At 39.0% G+C, this 24384-nt stretch overlaps 1 protein-coding gene across 1 annotated transcript in view; it reads left to right on the top strand.

The window, feature by feature from the left end:
* Nucleotides 1–24384, top strand: part of ALDH1A3 (aldehyde dehydrogenase 1 family member A3) — a 567347-nt gene that overhangs the window by 479461 nt on the left and 63502 nt on the right. The window contains exon 9 of the mRNA XM_044078687.1: nucleotides 511–695. Within this exon, the coding sequence (XP_043934622.1) occupies nucleotides 511–695 (185 nt within the window). The remainder of the gene's footprint in view (nucleotides 1–510; nucleotides 696–24384) is intronic.

Genomic DNA, 24384 nt, shown 5'->3' with positions numbered 1-24384 from the left:
CGACCATGGTAGGAGTGATTGTCGGAAAGTCGACGTTCATTTGTACTTCAGTTTAAAAGGACATACATGAGCAGGGAGTTTCAGCATGTATTTCAATGGGAGAGTTCCACCTTAAGGTCGACAGAATCTGTTGATGTTGCTGCGTCAATCATACGACCTACTTCATCTTCATGAGTCGAGGTTATTTGTCGCAGAAATAACCGTCCGTGGATGTGATTTTCATCCTTTTGATAGTAAACCTATATTTATATATATATATGTAGACACACACACACACACACACACACACACACACACACACACACACACACCAGAATAATGATATCTGTCTTTCCTGGATATAACAGTAAAACATTTCCTATGCTCAGAGTGAAAACATTAAGGGTAGTTCTGAGGTGTAATGAGCAATTTTAAGCCTGACCTAATATGGTCAGTTGTACATTTCTGTTGCTTGTGCTTTCAAAATTTGTTGCTGTCTTTGTGTTAATACTATCCCCTTTGTTTTCCTAGTGGATCTGGCAGTAGAACTTGCCCATCAAGGAGCATTCTTCAACCAGGGCCAGTGTTGCACAGCTGCCTCACGGATATTTGTTGAAGAGTCAATATATGATGAGTTTGTCAAGCGCAGTGTGGATATCGCAAAGAAGAGAGTAATCGGAGATCCGTTTGATTTTAAAACAGAGCATGGCCCACAGGTAAGAGGATAATATGGCTTTAGAAAACTTTCAATGGCAACAACACAAAAAGATCCTTGCTGTATCATACATTTTGTCTCCCTATCCTCATTCCTACCAAATTGTGAACAAAGTCCAAGCTTCACAATATCGAAAGTCCTAGCTAGAGTAATGTAGTACTTTAGCAATAGTAATAGGGTTGAAATGTCCATTAAAACTCAGCAGTATGATGCTCTTATTATCCCAGGTTTCCAGGAGCATCTGCTAATTCTGCATTGCCTGATTGACTAACATTCATTTGTGAAATAGCTCTGGACTGGAGTTTGAACTTGCAACAATTAACCATTTATGCCACCTCCAATTCCTGAATGATGATAAGGCTAGAAGTGTAACAAGACATGAAATGATGAAGGTTATCCCATTAAAATTAATTTTACAAAAATGTGAAAAAAGTGACCTCAAGTTGTCAAGCAGCATTTTCTTGGGACATTATAGTCTGACTTTGCTTTTTCTGCTTTATTTAAGTTTATTTAAAAAATAAATTAACATTTTGCTTGCTTAAAATGAGTAAGCAAACCATTTGTCATTCATGCCATTTCATAATGACTCACTGTGAGGCAGTGAAGGTTGTAGCCATTATAGCTTTGATGAGAAACTACAGAAACATCATCATTTTATAATGTTAGTCATTTAGTCATATGTAAAAATACTTGTAATGGCCTATAACTGCCGTCAAGAAGTTTAACTGATGTAAATGTGCATAAAATGCAAGTTTTCTTTTCTATAATTCGGAATTGCTTATAGGAGAGCTCCAACCTAATGTCACCCCAAAGTGTTTTTCCATGTATTCAACCCAACTCAATAGTGTTAGATGTAAAGGAAACTTACATTTAAGCATGTTCCCATCTCTTTCTTACTTGTTAGTGATTATGCAGTCTCACTCTTCTGTGAAATTTCTGTGAAAGTTTACATTATTTCCTGGTTTGATTATAAAACTCATTTTATGACATTTGTAACAATAACAAGGTAACTGCAACAAACTTTCACTAAAAGTTTGTTTATGAGCTCAAAGCTAGGCATAGACTTCCATGGAATATTATCAGTCTGCTAATTGTGAGCTGTGAATCAGAAATGGCCAGTTTCACACATCAGTGAGAGACAGTAGGAAGGAGATTCCTGAAACTATAATTCTGAAGATTACAAAAAGCAACAAAATTAGTTACTTGTAGAGAGTGAGTACGGGAATGCTGCTATGGCGGATGTGTGATAGATAGTTGCCTGCATATCGATTAATTCATTGGCTTGAAATGTACCGGGGTAGTGTTTACACAGTTAATACAGAAGTGTAATACTTAAGCTGTCAGAAGCAAGCTGCACATCTCATAACTGCAGCACAATAGACAAAAGCGCAATAAATGATCTTAATGTAGTGGTTCAGCATTCAGTAACAGTGTTTACTCCCCTTTTTCAAGTGGTATTGCAAAGAGCACTGAGGAATAATTAAGGCAAGCTATAGCTGAAAATTCAAATTAACCTATTTCTTTACTTAGAAAGAAGAAATAAACAAACAAATAAAGGGCAGAAATGTATCCCTAGCCAAGTGATATCCAATGGGGTGGTGAAGGCTTTCTACTCCTTGCTACGAATGCAGGGAATAGAAAGCTATGCAAATTGATCAATACACTGAGTTTTTACTTATTACCATCTCACAACAGTGAGGAGAAAACCCATGGACATTGATCTAAGAGAGATACGTAGGCAGCTTGGATCTCAGTAACAGCAAGATATAGGAAAAGCGGAGCATTTTTTGTTTTGTTTTGTTTTGTTTTTTATCCTGGCAGGCAACCAGATAGATCACCTTTAGAGTGCTGGACCAATATGCAGGGCCAATGGACTACCTGTTAGCAGTCTCTAATTACAACCTCTGTACTTTCTCTGATTTTGCAGGATGTCACTACTAACCTGTTAGCAGTCTCTAATTCCAACCTCTGTAATTTCTCTGATTTTGCAAGATGTCACTACTAACCTGTTAGCAGTCTCTAATTCCAACCTCTGTACTTTCCCTGATTTTGCAGGATGTCACTACTAACCTGTTAGCAGTCTCTAATTCCAACCTCTGTATTTTCCCTGATTTTGCAGGATGTCACTACTAACCTGTTAGCAGTCTCTAATTCCAACCTCTGTACTTTCCCTGATTTTGCAGGATGTCACTACTAAACTGTTAGCAGTCTCTAATTCCAACCGCTGTACTTTCCCTGATTTTACAGGATGTCACTACTAACCTGTTAGCAGTCTCTAATTCCAACCACTGTACTTTCCCTGATTTTTGCAGGATGTCACTACTAACCTGTTAGCAGTCTCTAATTCCAACCTCTGTACTTTCCCTGATTTTGCAGGATGTCACTACTAACCTGTTAGCAGTCTCTAATTCCAACCTCTGTACTTTCCCTGATTTTGCAGGATGTCACTACTAACCTGTTAGCAGTCTCTAATTCCAACCACTGTACTTTCCCTGATTTTGCAGGATGTCACTACTAACCTGATAGCAGTCTCTAATTCCAACTGCTGTACTTTCCCTGATTTTGCAGGATGTCACTACTAACCTGCTAGCAGTCTCTAATTCCAACTGCTGTACTTTCCCTGATTTTACAGGATGTCACTACTAACCTGTTAGCAGTCTCTAATTCCAACCACTGTACTTTCCCTGATTTTGCAGGATGTCACTACTAACCTGTTAGCAGTCTCTAATTCCAACCGTTGTACTTTCCCTGATTTTGCAGGATGTCACTACTATTGCTTTATTCTGGAAAATCACTAAGGTCTACAGTCGGATGATAATGCCGGACATCAGAAATTTGTGTTACTTATTATCCAAAAAATGCATGTTGATCCAAATGTGCTATTTCTATTTCAAGTGAATTAGAGTAATATTTAAAAATTGTCTCTGCTTTTCTTTTCCTGCAATAGTTTAGTTTACATTGTGCAGGTTTTTGTACTATATTTTCACTATTGTAATCTGGTTGAACACATTGTGTATTCTAAGTGATCACTGTTTAGGTAATTTCCTGACTGGCTGCCTTGCTCAGTTAGTCTTTCTTCTAGTTCTTGCTATTGTGTGTTGTTTAGCTTACACAAGGACCAGGATTCAAAGAGATGTATTGACTGATGCAGCAAGGCTTATGGCGTATAGTGGTGATGCACTGCACAGTAAAGTGAATATCCAAATGGTGACACAGTGCATGTCTGAACAAATAGCTATGCTCCAATGTGGAAAGTGGAGCAATACTAACAAAAAAAAAAAAAAAAGCCAAACACAATGGAGCAGAGCAACAACTAAACTGTATAGAAGGGAAGTGATTATTCATGGGCTAGTTCAAAATGCACCTGGGTGGAAATTAGCAAGAAGCATGAGAAGGTTTATAGAGGAGCTGACTGTCGGTAAGCTGTGCACGCTAATAGGTTACAGCACATTATAAACATTTATGTTATTGTGACCAGATACTTACTGATTCCATGAATAAGGAATATAGGGGAGCACAGGACAGTATAAAGTGGAACATAGCATGCAGAGATGCACACAGAAGAGAAGCATAAAGGAAATTTCAGATGGGGAGAAGCAAAATATATTTTTTGAAAGATAGGTACCCTAATCTATATGTAAATTTTAAGGGAGAAGTGATGATGGAAAGAGTGGTAGGGAAAAAAAGCAGTTGGAAGATTGGGATAATGTTTCACCAAAAACATGCAAATGAAAAACAGTACAAACAAAGAAATGGATGGGTGTGCATACACTAGGATGTGGACACATAGGCTAGACAGAGACAAACAAAAGGTAGACAAGTGGTGATGAAGAGGAGTGAACAGCATGCAAGATATGAGCTGTGGCACATTAGTATGGGGGTACACCTGGCTAGGGATAGGGCTGGGATTTGGCAGAATGCTGTCTGCCAACTGGTTCAGAGAGATGTCAGTGGGGCACATCAGATGGCTGAGATACATCAGGGTAGTTGCTTGTAGAGGTCATCTTCTCTTCTGGAGGCCTAATGACAGAGGACCATCAGTTAAATGAAACTGCAGTCTTCTCCAGGAGAGGAAAGGTAATGGCTACCAGTGCTCAATTGCCCTGTCAGCCACCTACTTTACTACATTTTTCACTGATGGCTAAGGAGTAGTGGGGAAGTGAGGCAGGCTACCTGAATGGGAGAGGTCAGAAATCCCTCTGTAGAGGCCCTCTCAGCCCTCTCATTGACCACAGCTTCAACCACAGGAATGGTAAGCACAGGATGTGGCTGATGTGCCAGAGTTACGTTGGCGTTATCATGACCTGTAGCAGAGAACCACAGGAATGGTAAGCACAGGATGTGGCTGATGTGCCAGAGTTACGTTGGCATTATCATGACCTGTAGCAGAGAACCACAGGAATGGTAAGCACGGGATGTGGCTGATGTGCCAGAGTTACGTTGGCCTTATCATGACCTGTAGCAGAGAACCACAGGAATGGTAAGCACGGGATGTGGCTGATGTGCCAGAGTTACGTTGGCATTATCATGACCTGTAGCAGAGAACCACACATGGAAAGATGATGTGAGTAAAGATGGCCTAGAAATTGTACAACGAATATAGTACAGACAGCTAATAATGTGCAGTCTAACTCCACTGTGCCAAACCTCTATGCTGCCTCCTGCAACATACATCATCTGCACATGCTGAAAGACAAAAGAGACACAAACACAATCACATACAAGTGTAGGTGAGCTACAGGCAAGAGTTCAAAGCTATACTCCCACATGTATATGCAAAACAGTAGTTGGGTTGCAAACTTAGATAAAACATAGTAGACAACATCAAAATCATGCATCTTCAGTTTCAGACAGTTATGGGCTATGTCCCATCAAGAATTCATACACTTATTAGAGTATATGATTGAAATGCTTAGGGAGAGTTTGCAGGAACAGAGGGTGGTGATTAGTCTGGATTTAAGCAGGGGCATTGCCAATGCTATTGGAAGTGTAGTTTGAGGCTTTTTTTGAACTCGGTTAAGGAGGATTGGTGAGTAAGTTCGGCAGGTAGCATATTCCAAGTTTTGTTTACTGAGCTGGCGAATAGAGAATCCCCAGCCACATTTATGCTCTTAGTTGTTTGTAACAGCAGTTTGTCAGAAGAGTGTAGTGACCTCAGGTTACTGTATGGTTTGATGATCTTATTTAGTGCTGGTGTTTTTTCGGGTTTATGTAGTATTTTGTGGGTTATTGCAAGTTGGTTGCATTGTAGAAGACTGGGCCACTCCAGCCATCCTAGTTGAGTTAGGATGATACAACGGTGGGTCCTAGAGGTAGCACCTGTAGCAAATGTAGCAATATGGTTGTAAGAACTAGCAAGTTTGGTAAGGGTGGCTTGGTTCAGGTTAGTGAAGAGGGGGGAGGTATAGAAGAGAGTAGAAAGTAGGTGGGATTGAGTGATAGTGGTTCTTGCAAAAGGAGTGAGGAAGGGTTTGACCCTGTATAAGAAGCCCAGATTTTTGTTGACAGATTTGATGGTTTGATTGACATGAATATATTTTAGGGCATTATCAACTGTGACACCCAGGAGTTTTGTGTGAGTATCTGGGGATATAATTGTGCCATTGTAGGAACTTAAAGTAAAGAATGGTGAGGAGGATTTGCAGGTGGGGGAAAAGATGAGCAGTTTAGTTTTCTTGGGGTTTAATAGAAGCTGACAGTTTGAGAACCATTTTTCTACATCATTGAACGTATTCTGGGTTAGGGTCATAAGCTCAATTGAGGAGGAGGTGGTACATATTAAAGTAGAGTCATCCTCGTATTGGATGCAGGTGGCCTTTGGAGTGATGGAGGGCAGGTCATTGATAAAGACTGAGAAGAGTAGTGGTCCTAGTATGGAACCTTGGGGGACTTCTAGAGTAATGGGTAGACGTGTGGATAGGGTATTCTGCCATAAAACTGCTTGTTGTCTATCAGACAGGTAAGATTGGAACCAATTAATAGAGCTACTATTCAGTGACAGTTCCTTCAGGGTACAGAAAAGCAGTTGGTGATTGACCATATCAAAGGCCTTAGAGAGATCTAGGAAGAGAGCTGAGGTAAGTTTGTTATTGTTTTGGTTGATGTTGATAGTGTTAGAGACGGATAGGAGGGATGATGTGGTGCTGTGGTGCTGTGGTTTGGCCTAAAGCCATGCTGAGAGTTGGCCAGTAGTTTATTTTGGGTGAGATAGTGCATTAATTGGTTGTGGACGCACTTTTCCATAATTTTGACAAATGGTGATAGTACGGCTATTGGTCAGAAGTTTGAGAGGTCTAAAGAATTCCCTCCTTTATGAAGGGGAATGACATGAGAAACCTTCCAGAGAGAGGGGATAGTGGCTTCAGTCAAGGTGCGGTTTATTATGATCGAGACAGGGTATGCAATGGCATCTGCCCCTTTTTGTAAATATTCTGGTGGGTGGAGATCAGCTGTCAGGGTAGTGGTCTTTAGTTTGTTAATTAGAGATCGGATGGTTGATGTAGATACAGGTTGGAATGCGAAAGGGAGTGGGATAGTGGTTGTGGAGGAGTTTTGAAAGGAGCTTGTGGGCGGTAATTGGCTAGCTAGTGATTGGATGGTTTTGGTAAAAGAAATTGTTAATGATGTTAGCAGTTTACTCTGGAGTTTTAAGGTTGCAAGTTGGGGGGGTGGAGGTTTGGCCAGGGTGGAGCAGTTTGTTTATGCCTGCTCAAAATTTCTGAGGTTTGTTCTGGTGTTTTTGCTGAAGGTGTTGATAGAAGTTTTTTTTGTCTAACAGTGTGGCTTTTTTGGTATCATTCCTTAGTTGTCGGAATTTAATATGGTCAAGTGGGTCTTTGGAGGTGCGCCATTTGTCCCATGCCTTATTTCTTGCTATGATTTTGGTTTTGGTTACTTTAAAGAGCCAGGGGCTGGTCTTAGTTTTGACTCTGAGGGTCCAGATAGGAGCGTGGTAAACTAGAATGGAGAGGAATTTAGACTTAAAGTAGGCTACACCATCATCTAGTGGAAGTTCTTTAAGTATGGCCCAATTGCATGCTCTGAGTTCATTTTGAAAGTTAGTGGAGTTAAAGTTCTTGTTGTTTCTGATAGGTTTATATAGAATTTGGTGGTGATTAACTACTTTATGCTTAATGATGTAAGTGAGTAGGTGGTCACTTATATCATCTGGGAGGGTACACATGTTATACAGGTCTGGGTGATTGTTGATAAGAATCCAGTCCAGGATACTGCCTTTGTAGTTGGATTTATTTATTCTGGTGGGTGAGGATATACATTGGGTATAACCGTGAAGGTTTATATGGATGGTGGGAGATTCAGAGGAACAATTGTTCCAGTCAATATTAACATCTCCTAACACCATAGTTTCATGGGGGTATGTGTTGGAAAGCCATTGGATGATGTCTTCTAGGGTTTTTTGCATTGTTGCCTGGGGGGATATAAATGCAGGCAATGAATATAGATGTACTTTTGTTAACCTGTAGTTTGCTAACTAGGGCTTCTGCATTATTGAACAAGGGGGTTGTTGTGGGGCTAGTGTGACATCTATTGTGTTTTTAAACAAAACTGCTACTCCTCTCCACCTTTCCTGGTGTTATGGTCTAGTCTAAATATGTTGTACCCTGGTGGGATAACCTCATCGTTTTTAGTTTATGTAAGATATAGCACATCAGGTGAGTAGGTAGCTAGAAGAGCATGAAGATTATGGACCTTGTTGTTAATACTCCTGATGTTTAGGTGACAGGTCAGGAGAGAGTTAGGGGACCTTGAATTTGACCATATGTTGAAGGTGGTAGTGGGCTGGGACCTTGTAGGAAAGGTGAGTCCAGGGTTAGGGTGGATGTCCCCATCCCTCATCAGAGTAAATTGTACAGTGATTATTAGTTTCAGTGCTTTACTTATTATTTTATGATAATATCTAGTTTTGGGGGAAATGGAACGTGGTCTAGTTACTTGGTGGTTTTTAAAAGTGGAGAGGATAGGTTTGTAGTGAGCTAGGGGTTGGTCTGATTCACTCAAGGTGGGAGCAGAGATGGTATGAGATATGGGGTGGTGAAAGTCAAGATAGGGCTGGTTTTCAAATATGGTGAGGAGATATAGCCCAGGTAATATAACTGAGGGGAACATAATTGGTCTCATCTTGATAGTAGTGGTACTTGGTAAGGAATGTGGGTGGAGAATTAAGAGGGTTTTTGTCAGGAGAGGGTGGTGTATGGGAGGTGGTGTATGGAGGTGTGGGTTATCTGTGATAGGTTGTAGGAGGGGGAGTGGTTTATTGGTCTTAAATTTAGCACTAGTGGGGGCAGATGGAATGTGGGGGTAGGGTGGGGTGCGGAGCGAGCCCGAGTGAAGTGAGGATGAGCTGAGTATGGCTATACCAAGCTACAAGGATTTCCAGGGTCTGTGAGTATGCAGGCTTAAAGAATACAACTTTACAGTGATTTTACTCAGTTCTTTTTAAAGTGAGCTGCAATTTACCCAATTTTACTCAATTCTTTTGAAAGTGAGCTGTGTTTTACTCAGTATAATGTATTAAACAAAGTTTGTAGTTTAGCCAGACAATTTTACTGATTGTTGGGAGTAAGCAAGCTTTTAACCTGAATTTTGTACAGATATTTATTTCTTTAGCAACTGTGAGATGAAGTAAGCAGGGAGAACATGTTATACAGGCTGTTTGCACTGTAGAATGCTTATTTTATTACTTATTACAGCAGCCTGACTAGGGAGCCTAAGACTGTTAAGCTATCTTTTACTATGAACCCTGCAGGCATTCACAAATACTTTAATATTTCTGAGTATGTACTTGTTAAAACATTTATCAATGTAAATGAGTAACAGCAGACTAATTAGTGGTGGAATATATTTTTATATTATTTTGAATATTCCCTTTTACTCATAAACAAAGTTTACAGCTGTACTAGCTGCATGCACTGTGATTAATCCACAGCCATGTCAGGAATGTGATTCTTAGACATGGCTAATATTAATTCTGAAAGCATGCACAGGTTTTATGACCTGTATATTGGTGTACATAGAACTCAGTAAAGGACTATGCATACCAGTGTCAAAGGGTGGAGCACAAAGAACAGAGCAAATGTTGACTTTTATATAACGTACTGTTGCTGCAGATTATGACATTATAACAGAGTACGATTGCACAAATGCAAACTCCACAAAAGATTAATGCTATGTATGTAATGTATGTGTGTGTGTGTTTGTGTGTGTGTGTGTGTGTGTGTGTGTGTGTGTGTGTGTGTGTGTGTGTGTGTGTGTGTGTGTGTGTGTGTGTGTGTGTGCGTGCATCTTTGTCTGTGTGTGTATGTGTATATACGGATCTACTTTAAAATACCGAAATGATGTAACATCAACTTGCAGAACATCTATATGAAAATCATGAAACTTTGCATTAATGAACGTTCGCATCATCATAAATTTTCATGGCATAAGTAAACACTTGGCCAACAGTACATAAAAAAACAAACTGAAGCAAATAGAACCCACCCAAGTGGCGGGCTTTGCCCCCCACACCCGCTCCTAACTAAATATACCAACTCCAAGATCGCACTACAATGGAGAAAAGGACAAAGTTCACCATGTTGGCCAACTGACTCATTTCGCAGTGAAAGCTTACAATGATATGAACATTCATTAATATAAAGTTTTGTGGTTTTCGTATCAGTGTTCTGAAAGTCGATGTTATGGCATTTTGGTATTTTAAAGTAGACCCGTGTATACACATGGGCATTTATGCACTCATGAGTGTGCGTGTGGATTTTTGTGTGTGTGTGTGTGTGTGTGTGTGTGTGTGTGTGTGTGTGTGTGTGTGTGTGTGTGTGTGTGTGTGTGTGTATGCAAACGTGTTCTGCCTTCCCTTCATGGTATGGTTCTCACAGATGGAGAAATTCAGCTGCTGTTGTGGTGTTTCTACTACTGGGTACAATAGGTTGATTCTTGGGTTAGAAGCTGACAATAACAGGTTGTAAGTTGCCTAGCTGCTAGATAGGCATGCATAGAGTTAATTCAGGAATATTTTCTGCTCATTGCCCATGCCTGCAATACAGTTATCTTTAGCATAACATACTGCAATGAGGTGATTCGTTGATACTGCTGCTTCCATTGGTGCAATGCTGCAGTTGCATTTTCTGAGGGATGGGGTACTTGAGGTTCTAATGCCATGCATGTGTGCATGGGAGTCCACTGTGGGATGTGTCTGTACATCCCATTTTGTTTGTGTTTCTCAATGTTTGTATTGCAATAGAAGGGATAGTGTTGTTCAGCTATGTTGCATTGAGAAGCATATCAATTGTGACATGACCATCTGGGATACAGGTGTTATGTTCCTTATAGTAAGTATACAGTTGCACCCACTTAAATATTTACAAATGTACAGTTTGTGCAGCATGATTCCCAGATTTTCAAGTCACAAAACATGGTTGAGAGTGTGACTTGAGTACCTTGACACCTTCAGATATTCAGCCATTTATGTCATTCCTCATTTGCATATCGGATACACAATGGCTCATAGAGGGCTGTGGTACATGGGTCAGACCACATACTACACCTGTGTAATTGTGTAGAATCTTTGTGAATAGCTGCCATGATGTATAATATAGTTTTATACCAAATGAGTTGAACTATAGCTGACCTGTATCTGAATACAAACTGTAAATTGTGCACTGGAAAACAACAACAATTTACAAAAATATACAGGCTGTCCTTTAAGTGTAGTGTATAAATGCAGATTAAAGGATTGCTTCTACCAAAAATCAAAATGAGTCACTGAGTATGATTATCTAACATTCTTGGGAAAGACTGTTGAATAAAGTAGGGAGCTACAGTACTGCCGACTATTAGAATGGAGAAACAGCCTCACAGAATTATTGTGTTTCGCAAATGTAGTCTCAAGGAAACACAAAAGCACTGGTGAAAAAGAAGCTTTGGCTATAAAATGAAATTATGTCCGCATGGAAGCCTTTTTCTGTCATTTTGAGTATAGTTTATAAGAAATTATAAAATAATACTAGTCATTTTGAGTGATGCAGAAGTATTAATGCTGTCTATAAGTTGAAGATTGTGTGTGTGTGTGTGTGTGTGTGTGTGTGTGTGTGTGTGTGTGTGTGTGTGTGTGTGTGTGTGTGTGTGTGTGTGTGTATCTGTGCTTGTGTCAGCATGTCCAGCAAATTCACATGGATGAAAATGAATTTTCCAAATACAGCAACATGAATCTGCAAAAGGAGCCATTTTTTTCATAACTGGAGTAGTATTCATTGTTTACAAAATTGCCTAGAGGGGACAATTACAAGGGCAGTGCTCTATGTTAAATGTCACATGAATGATACATGTGCTTCCTGTAAGGTGTAAGTCTTGGGTACTAGGAAGGAATGTTATGCAATACGTGTGTAGTGATAATAAATGACTGGCACAATGGTATGCTGTGTCAGTAGTGTATTTCACTTACAAATTAATCTTGTTAAGCAGTTGCTCTGTAGTCAGACATTGTATACTCATCTAAAGTGTCTTTAAATAATATTATTTAAATATTTCATACATGAGAATGATGAGGTACGTCTCAAAGAGGAACATCAATGCAAAGAGAAGTCTTTTTCCCAGAGCTCTTAGCTTTCACCACCAGAGTAAGGGAAAGCAAATAATAATTTGGGAAAAGGCCATTAATAAGTAATAATTTTTACAATGCTGGTAATATTAACTTAGAGTTTTTCAAAATGATTCCCAACTGTTGAAGTCTGAGAAAAAATTAGGGGAGTCCCTCTTTTTCATAAAGATCATATGATAAAAATTACTCATCTGATGGGGCTGCAACTTAAGTGCAGTGTGGGAGATATAAGAGACGAGACGAATGAAAAGTACAATATAGAGCAGTAACAAATTTTACATGTACATGGAACATGAAAGAAGGCTAAGTCACTTGGATCCTACATTGCAATCCCATTAAACATAATGGCAGTGTTAACAATTTATCCAGACTCCACATGTTAGATGGTCAGGATTATTTCCCAAGTCTTGTGGAATTAGGCAAAGGTAGTATCTTAATTTACATATAAACTATTGAACGGCAATTAAAAAACTCTAGGCTAATTATTCTTGTTATAAAAAAAAATAAAAAACATTTTTGAAAAATAAACAAAAAACTCTAGGCTAAAAGGTTAAAAACACTCAACTAAAATAAGGAGCAGACAAAGCAGGACAACTGAATCACAAAACCATATGTTTTCTGCGCAGAAAAGACCCCCACTTCATTGTTATATTTGAGTCGTTTTCTCCATCTCTACATAAGGCAGTCAGTTCTAAGGTCATACCATGTCAAGGAAAAGAGGAAAAAATTTTCTGTTTTACAATGTCATCTTGTTTTTGGCCATTAGTGTACTTTTAAATAACTGTCTGTTAACTGCACATCCTACTTCCATCAAAAAAGCTAATTTTGTTGTGCATTGCCCTAAATAATATTTTGGTAAATTGAACTGCATCTGTCAACTGACTGCAGCTTGACATGGCTGAGTCACAAATCCTGGTCCCAATTTTATTTATTTATTTTATTATTTTATACTTGTTAACAGGAAAAAATCTGAGTGGACACAAGTCTTTTTTCAGTGGAGGCCTGGGGAGAAAAGCTCCAAGTTATTGAAAAGTCCGAACATTTACATAAAAAAGTCAAAACATGGGGGCAAAATATACTCTGTACAAAGCAGTACTAAAAAGTAAATATTTACATAATAATAATAGTGGCAATGGTAACATTCACAATTATTGAGCAGTGTTAATAAGAGTACACAGATACAGTACACTAAGTTACATTTGGATTACAAATAGTAGACTTACATTTCAGATGACAAATTGTAGACATTCGATCATTGGTGAGTGACGTATATATATTGATATTCAGTTTTTATAACCCAGGAAACATAGAAGGAAAATATTTTATAAGTGTGTTGGGGGAAAGTTTTTCTTTATCCAGGGGTATTGCATGAGCAACCCAAGATTTAAATAGATGTGCTTTGAGTATCTTTTTAAAATGGAGTGGGTTAGTAGTGTTACTTATATCAGAAGGGAGTTTATTCCAGATTTTGGCTTTATAATTAGAATAGAGGGAGTCACCAGCAGAATTATTGGCTTTAACTATAGTCAATAGGGTTTTATTTTTTGAGTGCAGATCTCATTCAGGGGAGTAAAGGAGTAGGAGATTTTGGAGGGAAGGGGTCTTATCTGTGCAGTTTAAAATTGTATGGACTGTGAAGAGTTGGTTGCAGAGTCGAAGTTGAGAAAGTTCTAGCCAAAGTTTCTTGAGTGCTGTGCAGTGGTATGTCCTAAATGGTGAGTCTGTGGCAAATCGAGCAATTTTGTTATAACATGATTGTAGTTTGTCTAAGTCAGATTTCTTTAGGTTAGTGAGAATTGGTGAGGCCTAGAGCAGAGCTGAGATGAGGTGTGTTTGAGTGATAGTTGCTTTTGTAGTATATATTTAGTGAGATATTGTTTGTTTCTACAAAGGGTGGCCAGCTTTTTATGTACTTTTTTATTGTTTGTACAATATGAATATCGAATCTTAAGTTACTATCGATGACTACTCCCAGTAATTTATTGTGGGTCATGGGTGAGATGATCGTATTGTTTAAGGATAGAGTATTGAAATTAGGGAGTGACAAAGTGTGCCTTATAGGCTGAAAAATCAAAAGTTGAGTTTTGTTAAGGTTCAGGATTAGTTGGGAATTAGATAGCCATGTCTCCACCTTTGAAACCGTGTCTTGCGTTGTGTCCCAAACTAAGCATTTACCATTAATAAATGTTTGCCACGTTTTTCACTTACAGTAGTGATTTTGCTAAGAACTGTGTGGAGCATTAGTCATTTTAGTAATGTACACCATTTGTGCAATGCCGCTAGGAAACTCGAAGAAGAATCAAACATTGACAACACTGGTACAGGGTAGCATTGTGTCCATTTCACTAGCTGTGGATATGGATGTCTCCTGCAAAAAATCTAAAGAAATCCCCACAAGTCCTGGCAAAAAGTGTGCAATTAAGAACTTACTGTGATTTCATTTTGGGAAATCACATGACAGGCAATTTTCTGTAATAATGGGTGAAATATAAAACAAGCTTGAACATTAAGATTCCAATTTCACTCCATGATGTTAATATAAAAAGGAAAGGAAAGGAGTGGCAGCAAAATTTTTGCCATTCTATGGCTAAGTAGTGATCTATTTATGAGCCTTGAAAAAGTAAATAAAAGTAATCACCAAAGTATAAATGAGGTCAGTCCTTGTATTATAAGAGCTCTATGTAAAGGCCAAGGTCATTGTGTATTTCACTTAGAATTAGTCTCAGAAAGAAGCCGAGAACCATATTTGAAAGATGACACACTACTGCAACTAAATGAAAATGCTGTCATAAAACATCTACCCTCTGACTACACAAAGCAGCCTTCACATGGTGTTGATTGCATATATCTTATATTGCAGCTATTTTAATATTTAGGAGTTGAACAGAATTACAAATGTTAAGATAGCGATGACCAACCACAAGGTGCATCACCTCTCCAGTTTAGATATGAAAAGAGTTTCTTCCTGCTAGAACTTTTGTAAAAAAAAAGGTCAATGATTGAAATAGAAAAAGCACAACAGAATGAGTGTTCTGATCGGCCTGCTACTAAATAAAATAAGTAACAACAGGCTGTTATTTGTTTGTTTGAGAGGATAGCAGCTTATATTGTTTAAAACAGCATTATGAAATGGTGAGCTTGCTGCAGCTATCCCCTTATCTTTGCTATTCAGCTGTCTCAGCATTAGAATCTACTGTTTTGGTGCATTGATATTTAATGATATATACATTTATTTTGGCTAAACTCAGCCTAGCAGGCACAAAGTATGTAGTGTACCTTGTGAGATCCAAACCCATAAATGTAACTAGCTTCTGTACTGAATAATTACAAAATGGATCTGAAAGATTAATTATATTTTTATATAAGGATAACTGCCTACATGATTACTTTATATATTGATTAACAATGCAAATGTATGAGGATAACTGAATTTAATTAAATGAAAACCAGCTTGAAGTTGTAACTATAGTCTATAGTGCTGTGAAAGCTGCATCCTGCAGATTGAATATGATACCAGGGTAATTTAGCAGAAAAAGCTTTGATACAAGACTGAACCTTATATCCCTTTAGAGGTCTTTCTGTTTCATGGAAAGCAGATCATGAGAAACTCATGCAAGAGTTGTTTTTGTTATACAGAAGGGGGAATAGCTTTTCTGATTTGTCATTGCATAAAAAAGAATAAATAAAGAACAATTCTTTTTTTTAAACAAGAAATATAGATATTAAATTATCACTTACGACATAGGCAGTCATACATTTATATAAATGAAAACAATCCATATTGACATATTTTTAGTTGCAAACATTATACATCACTTACAATCTATCTAGTCACTGTCAGTCAAACATTACATAGCTCATTCAAATCCTGCCTTCCTTTAAACCTCACTCCTCATCTGCATGTATTGTTCCCACAATTTCCATTTTTTTTCTGTGCAATTTGCTCCAACCTTTTCTAAAGATCCCATTTCCAGTTCTTTTATTTCTCTTACTATAGTCACTAATTTTTGTACAGTTGGTTTAGACTTTGATTTCCATTTCCTAGTGATTGCTATTTTGGCAGCCACCATAATTAGACTCAGCAAGGCCTTACTATGTCTAGGCAACTATGATTCTGTATCATACATCAAAAAAATTATTTCCTTAGTCATACCAATTTGCTCACCCAGTATTTCTGATATGGTAGTAGTCTGCAGGGAATTTTTAAAGTCTGCCAACTCATTACACTCCCAGAAAATATGTTCCCAATTAACTTTTTCTTCTCCATCACACCTCCAACATTTGCTGTCAACCTGAGGAAAAATTATTTGGAGTCTACTTGGGATATAAGCATACCTATGTAAATACTTGCAAACAAAGATCCTAAATCTTCTCGACTTTGCTGCATATTTGGGAGACATACATATACCCCCATTGTTTATTTATGAATTGCTTATCCAATCCTTTCTAACCTCCTCTAATTGATTCTTATAGTTATCACATAATACTTTATATGCTCTGCTAATTATTCCTTTTTAATAGGAGCTTCTGTTCCAGATTCTACTAAAATCTCTACCAGTGCTGGTCTTTCACTTAGGACCCCCCTATTTCTTTCTCTTTACCTATACCCTGCCATCAGTCCTTGACAGGGAAGGCAATCTCTAGACTGCAGTCCAAATACATTTCTGGCCTCTTCCCATTCTATTACCTTAGCCTCCCTAATGATTTGCTCCCAAAACAATACCTTGGTTCTTTTGCTAGTTTTCTCCAACAAATTCCTGCCTCTTCTTACCTATTGTCTGTATCCATAATTGGAGTCATCCCTATAAACACAGAGCAACTCTAAGGAATGATGAATAAACTAAAAGTGTGCAGAACATATTGATGATTCAACTTGCATTTTAAACAAGTGATACCATATATTAAAATAAAATCACAGAAAAAAATGGAGCTTGACAAATGATTCCAAATATACAGCAAATACTTCATGTAAGTTACTGTGATGACAATGTTATCAGGGCAACTGTGCGAACATTTGGAGGCTTCCCTTGCCATATACTTACAGAAAAGATTTAATAGAACATAGGTTACTTATGGAAGGAAAGCATTTATTATAAAGCATTTGAAGCCAAGAAATATTGTAAATAGAGTTCTTTAAGCCAGTTGCTGGCCATATTACCATGTAAAGGGAAGAGCTTCTAGTTTTCATAGGCACTGTTTCCAAGAGGTAATAAAGGATATATCATGTCAGATGTCTTCCATTCCAAACTCTCAACATCTGTTAATTTCTTTCTTTTTTCAGGTTGGAAATTTCACTTCCTCCATATTTGCTTAGTGTTACTTTAGTTTTCAGGTGGAATGTTCACTTTTACATGAACAACTGTATATGATCCCACCACTGTGGTGAAGAAGGGGTGAAGCCATGACTACAATCTAGAAAACCAGAGTTCATCTGGCTGCACAATCACTAAAAGAGCAGGGGCAGGGAGGATGGGATTGAGTCACTACTGCCAGTTCTCCCATCCGGGGGAAGGTAGGTGGTTCTGTCTCACTGGTTGGATAACACCTAGAGGAAGCATTGGATATTACAGCCACAAAACTTCAGCCTTTTGAACACATGCTACTCCTGTGCAAGTCTACTGGCTGTAGAAGTTAGCATGCAGAGCCCCACAGCAGACATCAAAGAAAGGACCTCAAGTGAGCCAAAACAATAGGGGGGGAGGGGCTTCAAGCAGAAGGGTGGGCCACTCATACCTCTCAACTGTATAGATTTTCACAGAATGTCCATATTTTTGCCTCATATTTTTGGTCTGCTCCTCATAAATAAATGTGCTTTTTTGACAAATCAGTGGGATGAGTTAAGGATTAAAGTCAATAAATAATGACAATCATTTGAGTTTCAGACTTCATATCCTTCAGAAAATGCAGGATAACACAAAACCTGTTGTTCTAGCAACTTTATAAGTTTATAACAGCAATATTTAAAATGTGGCCCTATTTTTGGGCTTTTGTTCCCCCATTTTGTCAAGCTTTGTCCAGATTTCTTGCAGTAAGACATTGAGAGGTATGCATCAGACTTGATGGCCAACTAATTCCCTACCATCTGACAGTCACCATGTCAGTAATGAATAGGCTGATTAGAGTCCCCAGTCAGTGTGGCCAACTCCCTACTACCTGATACTCAACATGTTGATAATGAATGTGATTATCAGACACCCCAGGCAGAAGGAATAAATAGATAATAGATATAGATAGATAGATAATAGGACGTCTGTATATCCCAGGGATATCAGACACTCATCACGGATGGAATGAATGTTGTAAAAGTAGTTGAGCCTTGAGGTAGAGCAAGAAGAGGAGTAACAGAAATAAATAAATAAATAAAGAATGAAGGAAAGAGAGAAAGAAAAGATAAGGGTTTGCTGTAATCTATGTATATTCATAGGCTCATAGATTCATAGGTAGGTACTAGGCTATTTGCCCAAAGGCATTTATAAGCCTAGCCAGAATGTGTTGGCTTTCGCCATCCCCTTAGATTAGTTCCCTGTGCCTCTGTCCGGAAGACCCACTGTAGTGATCCCCGGGGTAAACTTTCTGTTTCCCATCCACTCGTCAAGGTTTTTCTTGAAGAGTGCTAGCGAGGAGCTCTGCCTAATGTAGATTGCAATCTTGTTCCAAAGCATGGGAAGTCTCTAGGACAGGAATCTCCCACTCCAGCATGTCCTATTTATTGTTATGGTGAGGTTTATATCTCTAGAGCATGTGGCTCAAGGAGATAAGGTTTATTTTTAGGTGGAGCATGTCCATCAATTCTGGGTTGGACATGGTCTTGTATGCCAGGCAGAGATCACCTCTGAGTAGGCGGTATGCAACCGAGTACAGCTGGAGTTTCTTCAGTCGAGCTACATAGGGCATCTGTTTGAGGCCAGTGATCCTCTTGTTGAGGTACTTCTGTGGTCTTTCCAGCTGTTGCAGGTGTCTTGTATGGTACATCCCAAATGGGGTGTTGTACTCTATGTTGGGTCTGAGTGATGAGTAGATTGGAACAATGACCTCTTTTGATCTGAATGCAAACCCTTTTGTGATTAGTTGGGCCACATAGAAGGATTTTCTAACCACTTTGGCAATGTGATTATCAAAGGAGAGATTACTATCTACTTGGATCCCCAGATCCCTTATTACATTTTCTGTATTTAGGAGACTACCACCTGTGTGGTAGTTTGTAGGTACTTTGTTATTTCCAAAGGGAATAACTATGCACTTTTTGGCATTTAGCTTTAGGCCATGATTTTGACACCAGGTATCCATCTCAGTGAGACCCTTTTGGAGGATGTCTGTGTCAGCTGGTGAGTCAATTATAGCCCCTAGTTTGCAGTCATCTGCGTACTTGGTCAGCCATAGTCCTCCTCTGCTTGTCTGTACCTCTGAGAAGTATATGCCGAACAGGAGGGGTCCTAGGACTGAGCCCTGGGGAACGCCACTTGTAAATGGTTTAGAGTCAGACCCGCAACTCTCACCATGTGGGTTCTTTCCGTGAGCCAATTGGCAACCCATCTTGTGACATAGGGGTTTATGTTCAGGCTGGTGAGCTTGTCTATAGCACCAGAATGGGGAATGGTGTTGAAGACCTTTGCGAGGTCTAAGTAGGCTCTATGTACCACCTTTCCCTCATCTACAGCCTTGTTAACTGTCTCAAAGAAGTCCACCAAGTTTAGGAGGCATGATCTGCCCTTAACAAAGCCGAACTGGGTAGGGTCCAGTGTTTGGAGGTTCCCAATGTCTCTGTTAATGAGTTCCATGATGATGTGCTTCATAGCCTTGCAGACCAAGCTGGTCAGGCTTATAGGGCTATAGTTCAGTGGGTCTTTTGTGGCTCCACCTTTGTGGAGTGGAATAATCATTGCTGTGCACCACTCTATGGGTACATAGCCTGTGGAGAGGCTGAGTTTGAACAGTGTGTTTAGGAGAGGGGTTAATTCGTCTTTGAGCTCATGTAGGATGCAGCCTGAGACACTGTCCGGTCCCATTGATACTGTGTTTTTGGCTTTGGAGAGGGCTATTTTAACCTGAGTGTCTGTGATTTCAGGGGCTGTACATTCTTCTGGTATGGCTATGGGCCCTTTTGGGGGTGAGAGGGGGGTGAAGTTTGCACTGAACCTGTCTGCCAGGATGTTGGCAATATCGGTTGGTTCAGTGTATTTCGTGCAATTCTGCACTAACTCCGAGCAGATCTGAGCATTGCCACTTAAATTCTTGACATAGCTAAAGACTGCCTTGTGGTTATCTTTGGAGTCCTTGACTGGTTTCCTTTTCTTAGAGGAGTGAGTCTTGGTTTTGCTTGGGATAGCACGATCCATGCATTCTTGTAGGTGCCCATAGAATGCATTAGTAAAGGATTTTGCAGCTTGGACAGCATTATCCTTTAGCATGGGGGCTTTGAAACTTTCCACCTCCATTTTAAGTAACATGAAGTTTGCTTTTGAAATGTTTTTCATGGTGGTTTCCTTTTCCAGGAATGTGGATGTGGAATGTGGATATCCAAAGTGATTTGCTTATGGTCAGATCTAACCAGCGAGGGGTTGACCTCTGGTGTGGAACACCGGTCGCCCATGTTGGTGATTACCAGGTCCAATATGTTGTCACCTCTGGAGGGAGTGTTGACCAGTTGTTCCAGAGCATTTGAGTTTATAAATTCTAGGAAATGTTGGGTAAGGGAGTTAGTACTTGAGTAGTTCTCCCAATTAATGTCTGGGTAGTTGAAATCACCCAATATTAGGGTGTTTGGTAGGACCTTTATGTTACCCAGTGTTTGCCAGAAATGCAGAATGGGGGTCCTGGGACATGGTGGGTGATCTGTAGCAAGCTACAATTTGAACTGCAGTTTTGCCCATTGTTAGTTGCACGTGGAAAATCTCTGAAGCATTGTGCTGTGCCACTAACCTGGAGGTGTGGGTATCCTTGATAAATATGGATACTCCCCCACCTTTTGTATTTTGGTACAGGTTCTGTGGCCGAAATGTATGGTATGAGTTGTAGCCTGGTAGTGCTGGGATGCTCTCTGGAGCCTTAAACCAGGTATCTGTTACTGCACATATATCGATTTTCTCCATACTGAGGAGTGCCTCGAGTGCATGCATTTTGAGGTTTAGACTTCTGGCATTGAGTAGTATTACCCTCAGATTTTTGTTCTATGTGCTATTTACAGTGGTGGGTTTGTCTTTTGAGCCTTGCCTAAAAAAGGCCCTATGGGGTGGCAAAAGCCTTGGCCAGTATTTGAAAGCCTAAGGGTGACAGGTGCAAGCCGTCTCTAGCGAAGCAGTGCGGCTTGTCGAGCATGTCATCCCAGGCAGACAGATACTGGATCCCCTTTGAATGACACCAGAAACTTAGCCAACTGTTAAAATTGATATTTTTTTTCTTTATACCATGTTATCATTCTTGGTGAGGGCAGGATGCTACTCAGGGTCAGGGTCATACCGGCCTGGGCTACGTGATCAGAGAGCTCTTTCATGTCTCTTTTCATGTAGTCCAGGGAGGTATAGCTCAGGTCATTCACACCAACATGGACAATGACAGAGTCATATTTGAACTTGTTCTGGAGTGAGCTGGTGCTTGTGTTATGTGGTGGATCCTGGCACCCGACAGGCAGCTAACAGTAACCTTCTCCTTATTCAACCTAGTGAGTGGACATCAGTGTACCTGACTATAGAGTCCCCTATTACTAGTATGTTGAGTATGTTATTTTGCCTTGAGGGCTGTGATTGCATCGCACACTGGTTTCGTGAAGTATGTGCTTCATGGTTTGTGTTGGGGAGTGAAGGTTGCTTGGATGTCTGCTTTGGAGGTCTCTGTTGCTTTTGCAGATTTTTATTTAGAGCCTCCGAGTATGTTTTCATGTATTTACGTGTGTTTTTTGCTGGTGCTGATTTAATGGGTCTATGTGAGACTGGTGGTGGAGGATTTAATCTAGGACCACCATTCTTTTCATTTCTGGATTGTGATACTTGTAAGTGATGGGAGAGTGAAAGAAGCACTTTAAAACACCAGTTTCGGTTTTATATGCATATGCATGTTTTTTATATATATATATATCTATATATATATATATCTATATATATATATATATATATATATATATATATATATATATATATATATATATATATATATATATATATATATATATGTGTGTGTGTGTGTGTGTGTGAGTGTGTTTATGCATGTGCATGTGTGTGTTTAACAATAATGAAAAGCTGTAGGACTTCCAAGATGGCCGAACACTAATCAACAGCATAACTTCAGCTCTCCCAGTGGGAAAACAGAAACTGAGAAAAGGGAATGTCATTGAAAATGTTTCCTTTTGGTAAAATTCAGTTAGTTGATAGTAAATAAACCACCTGGATGCCAGCAAAGACAAAATTTGGAAAATCTGAAGGAAAATCATCCAGAAAAGATGCAGAAAAAACTTTGTTTCAAGAGATGGTTTCCAGTAATTTTGAGGAAAAAACAAATCAAATGTACTCAGAGGTGATTCAAATAAATGAAAAATCAAAGCAATATATCAATTTAAACAACTAAAGGCTAGAAAAAATAGAAGAAGCTTTAAATAGCCATTCAAATGAAATGATAAAATTGCAAAAATCAGAGAAAGACACAACAAAAACACTTTCTAAATATGAGAATTCTGAAGAAGAACTGTTAAAAAATAGAGTTAGAGGACAGAGCACACAGAGAAAACTTAAGATTTTCTGCTGTACCAGAGAAACTGGAAGGAACAGACTGTATTAATTTCATAAAAACACAAATAAGCAATTGGACGGTCTTCCACAGCAGGATTTGTTAATTGAAAAGGCACATTGAATGTATGCTTCAAACCTTTCCATGAGAAAGCAGTCAAAACCTATATTAGTAAAGATGCAATCATACCTTCAGAACATACCTCTCAACCTGGAAACATCAAAAATCTGGACAAGGCCCATGAAAAATAGGTACAAATGTGTATGCTGATTAACATAAAATGTGCATACATAATTATATATCTCTGCCCACTCCATTGGAATTGTGGGATACCAACTTTCAAATGCAAACCGAAGAACAGACAACAAAAATATGGCCTCAGACCCTGCAATAAATGGTGACCATTGTTTTTGAAATGTGTAGTAATGATGTTCACTGAGAAGGGAGAAGATGATGAACCTTAGGATTTTGTTTTTGGTGACTTGCAGTACATCGGTTCTGTTGTAAAAGTAGGGCATTTAATGGTAGGCAATATTCTAATCTTAGCAAAAGTATATCATAGTTTGCTAGGACTTCCAAAAGTCATTCTTCATGGCCTACTGATCAGTGGCATAGCTATAGTTTGTGCTGCCCGGGGTTGTCTTTGAGTTTGCCACCCTCCACCCCTCACAAAATCATGGTTGAACGGGGCCCCCATACACAGCCATCCCCCCTGCAGCCATTCCAATGTCACATTACTTGGCTATTCTGCCCCATTTACCATAAACACTGTAATGTGCATACTGCTTTACTTCTGCAATGATTACTTGGATTGCATTTAAAACTTTTATTTCACATTTTATAGCACAAACACTAATAGACATCTGCAATACAGTCTCACAATGAAAATAGACTAAGCATTAAAACTCCTCTGCCCTAGAAACTCACATTCATTGAAACAGCATTGAAACCAACATTCAAAGAAAATGCACCTGGCCAGTGGTAGATAAAAAATACCTTTGGGCTGTTTTCAAATCATAGACCCCTTACACACGAAACATACATGTGTTCTTTAATACACCTTCCTGATTGCATTAAATTATATTCCTTGTATAATACAGCACACTTGTTATAGCGCATTTTAAATTTGTTTTGAACATTTTTTCCAGTAAGCAGTGAAACAAAATGCATGAACCAGTAATGACAAACTGCCCAATTCAGAACATTTATTTCCATCATAAAAGTCTACTCAAACTTCTACAATCCACCAGTATCAGTAAATGTGCACAATCTATGCAGAAGTAAAAATCATCTAAATAATTCCACATTAAAGAGATCTGTAACTAATGAAGTTGCTGCTAGTAAACAACTTTATATTTCA

The sequence above is a fragment of the Protopterus annectens genome, chromosome 7.part1, assembly GCF_019279795.1.
Source record: "Protopterus annectens isolate FY-2018-M chromosome 7.part1, PAN1.0, whole genome shotgun sequence".
Classification (NCBI taxonomy): domain Eukaryota; kingdom Metazoa; phylum Chordata; order Ceratodontiformes; family Protopteridae; genus Protopterus; species Protopterus annectens.
The sequence above is the reverse complement of the archived record's forward strand: the minus strand, read 5'-3'. Positions and strand labels throughout refer to the sequence as shown.